This window comes from Salvelinus alpinus, chromosome 1, assembly GCF_045679555.1.
Source record: "Salvelinus alpinus chromosome 1, SLU_Salpinus.1, whole genome shotgun sequence".
NCBI lineage: Eukaryota > Metazoa > Chordata > Actinopteri > Salmoniformes > Salmonidae > Salvelinus > Salvelinus alpinus.
In genome coordinates this window covers 117,104,040-117,117,032 of record NC_092086.1, presented here as the reverse complement: position 1 = coordinate 117,117,032, position 12,993 = coordinate 117,104,040, and the positions used below count along the sequence as shown (strand labels likewise).

The 12,993-nt window shown below is 45.7% G+C and overlaps 1 protein-coding gene across 1 annotated transcript; it reads left to right on the top strand.

Moving 5' to 3' along the window:
• Positions 1-178: 178 nt before the first annotated feature.
• On the top strand, positions 179-12,137 carry LOC139539660 (solute carrier family 46 member 2-like). The gene is made up of 6 exons (XM_071342823.1): positions 179-604; positions 723-1,307; positions 1,574-1,745; positions 6,002-6,085; positions 10,967-11,123; positions 11,655-12,137. The coding sequence occupies exons 1-6, from the start codon at positions 362-364 to the stop codon at positions 11,710-11,712; spliced, it is 1,299 nt and encodes a 432-aa protein (XP_071198924.1). The 5' UTR covers positions 179-361; the 3' UTR covers positions 11,713-12,137.
• Positions 12,138-12,993: the final 856 nt, after the last annotated feature.

Genomic DNA, 12,993 nt, shown 5'->3' with positions numbered 1-12,993 from the left:
CTAGACTATATCTAAAAAACGAATGCCAAAATGAACGCCTGTGCAGTTAGGCTTGTTTTAATATTTGTTCTGAGCCAACTTCCCTAAGAGGCTGTCGTACCACTCCCAGTCCCACCCAGTCTTTTGTCATCATGTACGTACAGTAATCTACTCTGTGAGCTCATGGCTCGGTTTGAAACACGGAACTAGACGTGAATGGGTATTGGATAGGTTATGTCGTGATCAGTAAAGCGCAAATGTCTACAGTCACCCAGACTTGGACAGGTGGCAGTCCTTGGTTAGGTTAGGCGTTGGAGTTTACTTGGTAGATATATATTTTTTTTTTAAATATCCTGCCTGTCGATTTCTATCGGGACTAATCATGTGGTCATTAGGGAAAATGCGTAAACGCATCGAGCCGGTGGTTTTATGTGCCCAAATAGCCAGCGCGTTTTTCGACACCGGTTTGCAGATGGTGGTCAAGGAGAGATGCGCCAACATGACCGATGCGCTCTATCCCACCCCCACCGAAGACAGCCGGCAGAAAGCTATGTCCAACTTCTACATGATATATAATATGCTGGCCAAGTTCGTTCCGATTCTACCCGCTATTCTTTTAGCCAAGGTAAGTCGATACTCGGTTTTAATCCTGGATCGTTTTTAATATAGCCTATGGTTGTACTTTTAAATAGCAACTTTGTGTGTTTTAAATACGTCTAATACAATTCATTCATCCGTCCAAGGTAGGGGACCTGGGGTACCGGAAGATCCCCATCGTCATCCCTCTGGTGGGTTACCTGGTCTCCAGAGTAGTCTTACTCCTGGTCATAGTGATGGAGCTCCCGATACAGGCGATGTTCGGCGGGGTGGTGTTCCACGGACTCAGCGGCGGGTTCTGCTCCTACTGGGCCGGGGTCATGGCCCTGGTGTCGCTCACCTCCACCGAGGAGGACCGCTCTCTTCACATGATGCACATCGAGCTGGTCTACGGAGTAGCCGGTCTCATCGGTAGTCTAGCGTCCGGGCACCTCTTCCAGTTGTACAGTGTGGACTTTAAACAGGGGACTCTGTTAGTGAGCCTGAGTGTCTTCCTCTACTTTTTGTGTCTCATCTACACAACGTTCTTCTTTCTAAAACCAAGTGTCTCGACAAGCGCGCAAGAGCGCAACGAGACCAACGGCTTGGTCACTGAGCGATATCCCAGGAATATTTTGAACATTCTGCTTCTCTTCGCTAGCGGTATTTTATATGACGTGGCCGTCGGAGGTGGGATGGAGATACTGGTGACCTTTGAGATGAAGGAGCCTCTGAACTGGAGTGCTACACAGGTGAGTTAAAATGTATTTTATTTGGGGGTAAAAAAAAAAATATATATTACATGATTAGTCCTGATTAAATCAAACAAGATGTGCATTTGTAGCCTGGTTTACGCCATTATGCCACTTCTCGCCCTGTCATGCCAAACATGTTTGACAAGGAGTTGGAACGATGGCACAAACAAAGATCTAGGATAAAACCCTTATTTCAGAGTTGTGACTTGTGAGAATTAACTCTTGCAATAGCGGGCTCTGGTTAAACCAAAACACGTCAACAGGTAGGTTACGGTAACGCCGCAGGGTTCACAGTCTTCCTGACGAGCTTCCTGGGTGTCATGATAATGTCCAGGTGGGTGAGTGACGTCACCCTCATCATCATCGGCATGGTGTCCTTCGCCGCCGGAATCTACTTCATGGCCTTCGTCACGGCAACGTACATGTTCTACCTGGGTAAGATAATCAGATATTTTATTTACAGTGCCCTTATCATTTTGTAAGTACAGAAGCCTATAATTTATGATAGATTTATGAGTACTGTACTAACTGTTTGGGCAAATATTTATATGTGTCAACTCAAAAGAGAATACTTGAGTATCCTGAATAATAAACAGGATATCAGTGGTCAGTGATGCATTGCACTGCAGGGAGAGTTAGTTACTGCAGGGAGAGTTAGTCACTGCAGGGAGAGTTAGTTACTGCAGGGAGAGGTAGTTACTGCAGGGAGAGTTAGTTACTGCAGGGAGAGGTAGTTACTGCAGGGAGAGTTAGTTACTGCAGGGAGAGTTAGTTACTGCAGGGAGAGTTAGTTACTGCAGGGAGAGTTAGTTACTGCAGGGAGAGTTAGTTACTGCAGGGAGAGTTAGTTACTGCAGGGAGAGTTAGTTACTGCAGGGAGAGTTAGTTACTGCAGGGAGAGTTAGTCACTGCAGGGAGAGTTAGTTACTGCACGGAGAGTTAGTTACTGCAGGGAGAGTTAGTTACTGCAGGGAGAGTTAGTTACTGCACGGAGAGTTAGTTACTGCACGGAGAGTTAGTTACTGCAGGGAGAGTTAGTTACTGCAGGGAGAGTTAGTTACTGCAGGGAGAGTTAGTTACTGCACGGAGAGTTAGTTACTGCACGGAGAGTTAGTTACTGCAGGGAGAGTTAGTTACTGCACGGAGAGTTAGTTACTGCAGGGAGAGGTAGTTACTGCAGGGAGAGTTAGTTACTGCAGGGAGAGTTAGTTACTGCAGGGAGAGTTAGTTACTGCAGGGAGAGTTAGTTACTGCAGGGAGAGTTAGTTACTGCAGGGAGAGTTAGTTACTGCAGGGAGAGGTAGTTACTGCAGGGAGAGTTAGTTACTGCAGGGAGAGTTAGTTACTGCAGGGAGAGTTAGTTACTGCACGGAGAGTTAGTCACTGCACGGAGAGTTAGTCACTGCACGGAGAGTTAGTCACTGCACGGAGAGTTAGTCACTGCACGGAGAGTTAGTCACTGCACGGAGAGTTAGTCACTGCAGGGAGAGTTAGTTACTGCAGGGAGAGTTAGTCACTGCACGGAGAGTTAGTCACTGCACGGAGAGTTAGTCACTGCAGGGAGAGTTAGTCACTGCACGGAGAGTTAGTTACTGCACGGAGAGTTAGTTACTGCACGGAGAGTTAGTCACTGCACGGAGAGTTAGTCACTGCACGGAGAGTTAGTCACTGCACGGAGAGTTAGTCACTGCACGGAGAGTTAGTCACTGCACGGAGAGTTAGTCACTGCACGGAGAGTTAGTCACTGCAGGGAGAGGTAGTCACTGCAGGGAGAGTTAGTCACTGCACGGAGAGTTAGTCACTGCACGGAGAGTTAGTCACTGCACGGAGAGTTAGTCACTGCAGGGAGAGGTAGTTACTGCAGGGAGAGGTAGTTACTGCAGGGAGAGTTAGTTACTGCAGGGAGAGGTAGTTACTGCAGGGAGAGTTAGTTACTGCAGGGAGAGTTAGTTACTGCAGGGAAAGGTAGTTACTGCAGGGAGAGTTAGTTACTGCAGGGAGAGTTAGTTACTGCAGGGAGAGGTAGTTACTGCAGGGAGAGGTAGTTACTGCAGGGAGAGGTAGTTACTGCAGGGAGAGGTAGTTACTGCAGGGAGAGTTAGTTACTGCACGGAGAGTTAGTCACTGCACGGAGAGTTAGTCACTGCACGGAGAGTTAGTCACTGCACGGAGAGTTAGTCACTGCACGGAGAGTTAGTCACTGCACGGAGAGTTAGTCACTGCAGGGAGAGGTAGTCACTGCAGGGAGAGTTAGTCACTGCACGGAGAGTTAGTCACTGCACGGAGAGTTAGTCACTGCACGGAGAGTTAGTCACTGCAGGGAGAGGTAGTTACTGCAGGGAGAGTTAGTTACTGCAGGGAGAGGTAGTTACTGCAGGGAGAGTTAGTTACTGCAGGGAGAGTTAGTTACTGCAGGGAAAGGTAGTTACTGCAGGGAGAGTTAGTTACTGCAGGGAGAGTTAGTTACTGCAGGGAGAGTTAGTTACTGCAGGGAGAGGTAGTTACTGCAGGGAGAGGTAGTTACTGCAGGGAGAGGTAGTTACTGCAGGGAGAGGTAGTTACTGCAGGGAGAGTTAGTTACTGCAGGGAGAGTTAGTTACTGCAGGGAGAGGTAGTTACTGCAGGGAGAGTTAGTTACTGCAGGGAGAGGTAGTTACTGCAGGGAGAGGTAGTTACTGCAGGGAGAGGTAGTTACTGCAGGGAGAGGTAGTTACTGCAGGGAGAGGTAGTTACTGCAGGGAGAGGTAGTTACTGCAGGGAGAGTTAGTTACTGCAGGGAGAGGTAGTTACTGCAGGGAGAGATAGTTACTGCAGGGAGAGATAGTTACTGCAGGGAGAGTTAGTTACTGCAGGGAGAGTTAGTTACTGCAGGGAGAGTTAGTTACTGCACGGAGAGGTAGTTACTGCAGGGAGAGGTAGTTACTGCAGGGAGAGTTAGTTACTGCAGGGAGAGGTAGTTACTGCAGGGAGAGGTAGTTACTGCAGGGAGAGGTAGTTACTGCAGGGAGAGGTAGTTACTGCAGGGAGAGGTAGTTACTGCAGGGAGAGGTAGTTACTGCAGGGAGAGGTAGTTACTGCAGGGAGAGTTAGTTACTGCAGGGAGAGGTAGTTACTGCAGGGAGAGGTAGTTACTGCAGGGAGAGTTAGTTACTGCAGGGAGAGTTAGTTACTGCAGGGAGAGTTAGTTACTGCAGGGAGAGGTAGTTACTGCAGGGAGAGTTAGTTACTGCAGGGAGAGATAGTTACTGCAGGGAGAGATAGTTACTGCAGGGAGAGATAGTTACTGCAGGGAGAGATAGTTACTGCAGGGAGAGGTAGTTACTGCAGGGAGAGGTAGTTACTGCAGGGAGAGTTAGTTACTGCAGGGAGAGTTAGTTACTGCAGGGCGAGTTAGTTACTGCAGGGAGAGTTAGTTACTGCACGGAGAGGTAGTTACTGCAGGGAGAGTTAGTTACTGCAGGGAGAGGTAGTTACTGCAGGGAGAGGTAGTTACTGCAGGGAGAGGTAGTTACTGCAGGGAGAGGTAGTTACTGCGGGGAGAGTTAGTTACTGCAGGGAGAGGTAGTTACTGCAGGGAGAGTTAGTTACTGCAGGGAGAGGTAGTTACTGCAGGGAGAGGTAGTTACTGCAGGGAGAGTTAGTTACTGCAGGGAGAGGTAGTTACTGCAGGGAGAGTTAGTTACTGCAGGGAGAGTTAGTTACTGCAGGGAGAGATAGTTACTGCAGGGAGAGGTAGTTACTGCAGGGAGAGGTAGTTACTGCAGGGAGAGTTAGTTACTGCAGGGAGAGTTAGTTACTGCAGGGAGAGTTAGTTACTGCAGGGAGAGGTAGTTACTGCAGGGAGAGTTAGTTACTGCAGGGAGAGGTAGTTACTGCAGGGAGAGTTAGTTACTGCAGGGAGAGGTAGTTACTGCAGGGAGAGGTAGTTACTGCAGGGAGAGGTAGTTACTGCAGGGAGAGTTAGTTACTGCAGGGAGAGTTAGTTACTGCAGGGAGAGGTAGTTACTGCAGGGAGAGGTAGTTACTGCAGGGAGAGGTAGTTACTGCAGGGAGAGGTAGTTACTGCAGGGAGAGGTAGTTACTGCAGGGAGAGGTAGTTACTGCAGGGAGAGTTAGTTACTGCAGGGAGAGTTAGTTACTGCAGGGAGAGTTAGTTACTGCAGGGAGAGTTAGTTACTGCAGGGAGAGTTAGTTACTGCAGGGAGAGTTAGTTACTGCAGGGAGAGTTAGTTACTGCAGGGAGAGATAGTTACTGCAGGGAGAGTTAGTTACTGCAGGGAGAGATAGTTACTGCAGGGAGAGGTAGTTACTGCAGGGAGAGTTAGTTACTGCAGGGAGAGTTAGTTACTGCAGGGAGAGGTAGTTACTGCAGGGAGAGGTAGTTACTGCAGGGAGAGTTAGTTACTGCAGGGAGAGGTAGTTACTGCAGGGAGAGGTAGTTACTGCAGGGAGAGTTAGTGGAAACACTAGATTATAAAGTGTGTTCCCCTCTTGACTAGTTTCAACAGAATTGTGGTTAAACTCACTTCTTTCTTACAAAATCACCCAGGAGGCTGAATCGAATACAGCAGAATAGACTAGAACACAATAGACCATAAACGTATTCTGCTGGAATGGTCACCTGATCTTGTCTGTAATTCTACACCTGAATTGTTTTTGTATTCACACCCTTCCTTACATTTCTGTTTCAGCTCGAGCCCTGACCCTGTTCGCGCTGATCCCCATGCCAACCATCCGGGCTCTACTGTCTAAACAGGTGAACGGCTCATCGTACGGTAAGTCCTAGAGTTCCTGTCTGTCTCTCAAGCGTCTCAAAGTAGGAGTGCTGATTCAGGATCAGTTTTACCTTTTAGATCACAATGAATATGATTACATGGATCTAGACCTGTTTGTGTTTACATTCCAGATCTAGACCTGTTTGTGTTTACATTCCAGATCTAGACCTGTTTGTGTTTACATTCCAGTCCTTGCCACTCCACTCATAATATTCCACACATATTTGGCAAATGACACAGAGGACAATGAGGCGTCACTACAGACCTTGGTTCGATTCCAGGCTGTATCACAACCGGCCGTGATTGGGAGTCACATAGGGCGGCGTACGTCGTCTGGGTTTGGCCCCGGGGTAGATCGTCATTGTAAATAAGATTTTGTTCTTAACTGACTTTCCTAGTTAAATAAAAGGTTAAATAAATAAAGGAGGCTTAGTGACGTTTCCACTGATCACATACTGTATGCACCGATGTGTCATTCACTCACATCTGCTATGACACAACGCAGTTGACTAACCACTGCTACTACTCACTTTCTGGGGCCGGCGACGAAGGCTGACGCAAGTCATGAATGACAACGCATTCCATTACAACACAGAGTGGTAGGGAGAAACCAGTAGGGTAGATTAGTGTCATGTTAATATATTACTGCCATGTTAGGGAGAAACCAGTAGGGTAGATTAGTGTCATGTTAGGGAGAAACCAGTAGGGTAGATTAGTGCCATGTTAATATATTACTGCCATGTTAGGGAGAAACCAGTAGGGTAGATTAGTGTCATGTTAGGGAGAAACCAGTAGGGTAGACTAGTGTCCTGTTAGGGAGAAACCAGTAGGGTAGATTAGTGTCATGTTAGGGAGAAACCAGTAGGGTAGATTAGAGTCCTGTTAGGGAAAAACCAGTAGGGTAGATTAGTGTCATGTTAGGGAGAAACCAGTAGGGTAGATTAGTGTCATGTTAGGGAGAAACCAGTAGGGTAGACTAGTGTCCTGTTAGGGAGAAACCAGTAGAGTAGATTAGTGTCATGTTAGGGAGAAACCAGTAGGGTAGATTAGTGTCATGTTAGGGAGAAACCAGTAGGGTAGACTAGTGTCATAATAGGGAGAAACCAGTAGGGTATATTACTGCCATGTTAGGGAGAAACCAGTAGGGTAAATTAGAGTCATGTTAGGGTGAAACCAGTAGGGTGGATTAGTGTCATGTTAGTATATTAGTGTCATAATAGGGAGAAACTAGTAGGGTATATTACTGCCATGTTAGGGAGAAACCAGTAGGGTAATTAGTGTCATGTTAGGGTGAAACCAGTAGGGTAGATTAGTGTCATGTTAGTATATTATTGTCATAATAGGGAGAAACCAGTAGGGTATATTACTGCCATGTTAGGGTGAAACCAGTAGGGTAGATTAGTGTCATGTTAGTATATTAGTGCCATGTTAGGGAGAAACCAGTAGGGTAGATTAGTGTCATGTTAGGGAGAAACCAGTAGGGTAGATTAGTGTCATGTTAGGGAGAAACCAGTAGGGTAGACTAGTGTCATAATAGGGAGAAACCAGTAGGGTATATTACTGCCATGTTAGGGAGAAACCAGTAGGGTAAATTAGTGTCATATTAGGGTGAAACCAGTAGGGTAGATTAGTGTCATGTTAGTATATTAGTGTCATAATAGGGAGAAACCAGTAGGGTATATCACTGCCATGTTAGGGAGAAACCAGTAGGGTAGATTAGTGTCATGTTAGGGAGAAACCAGTAGGGTAGACTAGTGTCATGCTAGTATATTCGTGTCATAATAGGGTGAAACCAGTAGGGTAGATTAGTGTCATGCTAGTATATTCGTGTCATAATAGGGTGAAACCAGTAGGGTAGATTTTGAAAAAACAGGAATCTAAATTTCTAACACACTTCCCCCCCAGAACCGAATAAAGCATCGGACCAAATTACACTACATTTTAGTTGTGGGTTAACCGAGATTAGGTCCCAACATTGTCCACTACTAACCCTTTCATATATCTGTAGGGGTTAAGGTGCCACTTGGGTCTCACCCCTTGTTTTCTGACGAGGGGAATAACAATAGCAACGCTGTCATTAGTATGTGGTTGAACCAGAACAGACACACTGGTGATTCTCTTCCCTGTTCTACTGTGAGGAGGTAAAAAGGGGGAAGTTACAACTGGCATGCAGACACGTCAAACTATTGAACACCACCGTCACAGGATGAAGAGATGTGTTTTTTTTTTTACTGACGCCATCTTTAGTCACTCGTCTTCAACTGATCTGACTAGCTTGTTCATCCAGTTCTGGTTTAATTATAACACACCGTCCCAAATGGAACCCTATTCCCTATATAGTGCACTACTTTTGACCAGAGCCCTATGGCAACCTATTCCCTATGTAGTGCACTACTTTTGACCAGAGCCCTATGGCAACCTATTCCCTATATAGTGCACTACTTTTGACCAGAGCCCTATGGAACCCTATTCCCTATATAGTGCACTACTTTAGACCTGAGCCCTATGGAACCCTATTCCCTATATAGTGCACTACTTTTGACCAGAGCCCTATGGCAACCTATTCCCTATATAGTGCACTACTTTTGACCAGAGCCCTATGGCAACCTATTCCCTATATAGTGTACTACTTTAGACCAGAGCCCTATGGGTTAAGTGCACTACATAGGGAATAGGGTGCCGTTTGAGATGGAGACTGCCTGTTATTATAACCCTCTCCGTGATATTTATACAGACAGAATGGCTTTCTGTTAATTAAGAAAAAATTAATAGACTTGGAAGCGAGAGAAAATAGGAAATGTCTTTTACCCATTGACATATCTCTTCACCAAGCTGCTCCCTTCTCAGACCAACAGTAGCACCCTCTATATTCTAGTGGATAAGAACCAAATATACCTCCCCAGATCGTTCCACTTTATGATACAAGTACCAAACTTGGTACACTAATACCAGATCCCTTTAAGGAACATTGAAAAGATTGGAGGCAGTCTGGGAAGCATGTCAGTCAACCAGGACATTTGAATAAAAAAAAATGCCATCCGGATTTCCTGTTAGAATAAAATAGGGTGAAGGAAAAAGGAAATCGCACACTGGTCTTGATAGTATCACCGATATTTATTAAGCTTACGTATCGGCCACACGGCCTTCGTCAGAGTTTTTAAAAGCTCTGACGAAGGTACTTAAGTTCATTAAATATCGGTGATACTATCAAGAGCAGTGTGCGGTTTCCTTTTTCCTTCATCTTGTTCAATTGTTGCCATGGCACCTGCAAATAAGATTGCTCAGATGTGCGAGTGCCTTTTGAATTTAGAAGAAAATAGGGTGAAATCCTTCCGAACGACTTTGTAATGTCATCTACCCAACTAAATCAACCCCACCAATAATACAGACAACACTTCTGATCATAAAACACCAAAGACCTCCATGGAGGTCATATTGAGGTCATATTGAGGTCATATTGAGGTCATATTGAGGTCATATTGAGGTCTTTGTGGACTTTGTGATAGCTGTGTGAAATGTGGAGGCACTAAGGGCATGTCTAAAGAAGTATTTTTGGCTCCAGTGCCATTTCAGATTTTGTCCATTACCTCTCTGGTGGCCATTTTCAATATTGGACTAGATTCACTTGACCGTATCTCAATAAATAATTGGTACATACAACCCAATGATGGCTTAAAATGTTTGAGGGGGTTCTGATGAGGGACACCAGTTGAACTAAGTGAACTAATGAGTGAACTCATAAGTTATATCATTGATTTATAAGTCCAAAAATGGATGTAGTAACTACTGATATTAGTGTACCAACTTTGATACTATTATCATAAAATGGAACAATTATTTCACCTATCAGAACTACTATTGATACAGAACTGAACTGCTGTAGGCAGACTACACATTAGGTCAGAGCGGGCAGACTACACTTCCAGGAAGTGTATACACGACAGCAGAAAGTTGCACACTGTTGTGGTTTTCCAACAACAAGGCTCAGATCAACATGACAGTGCTGCCAATAAAGTTTTTCTTTCAAATGTAAAAATGTACATGTTTCAAACCCACATACAACTAACCCCCATAATATCAATATTACATAAGTATTCAGACCCTTTACTCAGTACTTTGTTGAAGCAGCTTTGGCAGTGATTACAGCCTCGAGTCTTCTTGGGTATGACGCGACAAGTTTGGCACACCTGTATTTGGGGAGTTTCTCCCATTCTTCTCTGCAGATCCTCTCAAGCTCTGTCAGGTTGGATGGGGAGCTATTTTCAGGTCCTTCCAGAGATGTTCGATCAGGTTCAAGTTCGGGCTCTGGCTGGGCCACTCAAGGACATTCAGAAGCCACTCCTGCATTGTCTTGGCTGTGTGCTTAGGGTCATTGTCCTGCTGGAAGGTGAACCTTCGCCCCAGTCTGATGTCCTGAGCGCTCTGGAGCAGGTTTTCATCAAGGATTTCTCTGTACTTTGCTCTGTTCATCTCTCCCTCGATCCTGACTAGTCTCCCAGTCCCTGCCACTGAAAAACATCCCCACAGCGTGATGCTGCCACCACCATGCTTCACCGTAGGGATGGTGTCAGGTTTCCTCCAGACGTGACGCTTGGCATTCAGGCCAAAGAGTTCAATCTTAGTTTCATCTGAGCCTCTAATTGCGGCAAAGTTGGTTCCTGTCTTGGTCACGTTCGCACCGTTGAAACGCCCCCCCCCCCCAAAAAAGAAAATAGGGCCTCCCACTAGCCAGGCGACTGCTGCATGGTGCAGCTGGTAAAACGCAGAAGCTTTGTCGACTGCAGTGAAAACTTCATGACCTTTGATCACACGTAGGCAGCAGTCAGATAATTTGTATCCCATAATGCAACACATTTTGACATGTAATTTGTACTTCAACAGGGATCACCCTCATCTCACTGCAGCTGTCCTTTAAGATCGCCAGCCTGGCCTACACTCCTATCTACACCAAGGTTTACCAGGCTACGTTGGACTGGTTCCCTGGGTTCGTCTTCACCCTGTCCAGCATTATCACCGTCCTCGCCACTATACCTGTCAGGTAAGATGTGACACCATCAGTCCTCACCACTATACCTGTCAGGTAAGATGTGACATCATCAGTCCTGGCCACCATACCTGTCAGGTAAGATATGACATCATCAGTCCTAGCCACCATACCTGTCAGGTAAGTCATGACATCATCAGTCCTGGCCACCTTACCTGTCAGGTAAGAGGCATGACATCATCAGTCCTGGCCACCTTACCTGTCAGGTAAGAGGCATGACATCATCAGTCCTAGCCACCATACCTGTCAGGTAAGAGGCATGACATCATCTGTCCTGGCCACCATATGTCAGGTAAGTCATGACATCATCAGTCCTGGACGTTTTTACCCCGAGTTTCCACTTGTCTTGACCTCACTGAAGTCGAAGATTTCCCAGTTCCCAGCTGTTTTGAACATGGCACCAGTACATGGTTACAAAGAATATTTCCAATACTTGTTACACGGTACAGGAATAATGACAGTAACAAGGGCTCTGTAATGTAAAGCTTCACCACATTTCCTTTGTCCGGTCTTTCTCTCCTCCAGCATGGTGGGCTGCAGAGCTGCTCGGGGGGACGGTTACGAGAGGATCCTGGGGGACTGACAGCGGCCATGATGTAATTGTGACGGCTTTTAGATCGAGCCACGTTAGTGTCATCGGTATCGCCATCACAGGCCCCTCCTCCGTCTCTGTGAAACTTGAGCCGACATCAGCAGCACTTACCATGAATGCAATTTCTGCAAAAACGCATTGTTGGTAGTGGTGTGCACAATCAACATGACCAACAAGGCTGATACGGGGCACTATTGAAAACACTGACATTCTCTAGAGCCCTCAAAGTCTGGACCTCCAAGCCAGTTCCCCTCACTGTGAAGGAACTCAGGTTAACCAGAGCTGAATTAACTTGAAATACTTTACTGTCAATTTTTTTTAGACCTTATTATTTTTTGTATTTTAACTATTGTATTCTTTATTGTGTATATCAAAAGCATTTGAGTGAACAGATTAAATAGTTTTTTTTATTTGTATTGGTCCAATATCTAAAAATCATTTGAGGTAAAGATGTTTACATCAAAACAACATACAGGCTATTATTTAAATATGTTTGTCTCAACATCAAAATGTACATATTATGATTCAATAGTAAACAATGCACACTGAAAAGGAGGTCAGTAGAGAGAGAACAACAGGAGGACAGTAGAGAGAGAGAGAGAACAGGAGGACAGTAGAGAGAGAGAGAGAGAGAACAACAGGAGGACAGTAGAGAGAGAGAGAACAGGAGGACAGTAGAGAGAGAGAGAGAGAGAACAACAGGAGGACAGTAGAGAGAGAGAGAACAGGAGGACAGTAGAGAGAGAGAGAGAGAGAGAGAACAGGAGGACAGTAGAGAGAGAGAGAGAGAACAACAGGAGGACAGTAGAGAGAGAGAGAGAGAGAGAGAGAGAGAACAACAGGAGGACAGTAGAGAGAGAGAAAGAGAACAACAGGAGGACAGTAGAGAGAGAGAGAGAGAACAACAGGAGGACAGTAGAGAGAGAGAGAGAGAACAACAGGAGGACAGTAGAGAGAGAGAGAGAGAACAGCAGGACTGGTAGGTTGACTAGTTCAGGGACAGTTTAAATGACTGGTAGGTTAACTAGTTCAGGGACAGTTTAAATGACTGGTAGGTTGACTAGTTCAGGGACAGTTTAAATGACTGGTAGGTTGACTAGTTCGGGGACAGTTTAAATGACTGGTCGGTTAACTAGTTCAGGGACAGTTTAAATGACTGGTAGGTTAACTAGTTCAGGGACAGTTTAAATGACTGGTAGGTTGACTAGTTCAGGGACAGTTTAAATGACTGGTAGGTTGACTAGTTCAGGGACAGGTTGACGGACTGGTCGG

What these genes read in the sequence shown, in the direction of transcription:
- LOC139539660 (XM_071342823.1), top strand. Translation starts at nt 362, where the DNA reads ATGTGGTCATTAGGGAAAATGCGTAAACGCATCGAGCCGGTGGTTTTA. An exon ending in CCGCTATTCTTTTAGCCAAG is followed by an intron (nt 605 to 722) that starts GTAAGTCGATAC and finishes CATCCGTCCAAG; the next exon opens with GTAGGGGACCTGGGGTACCG. An exon ending in CTCGCCACTATACCTGTCAG is followed by an intron (nt 11,124 to 11,654) that starts GTAAGATGTGAC and finishes TCTCTCCTCCAG; the next exon opens with CATGGTGGGCTGCAGAGCTG.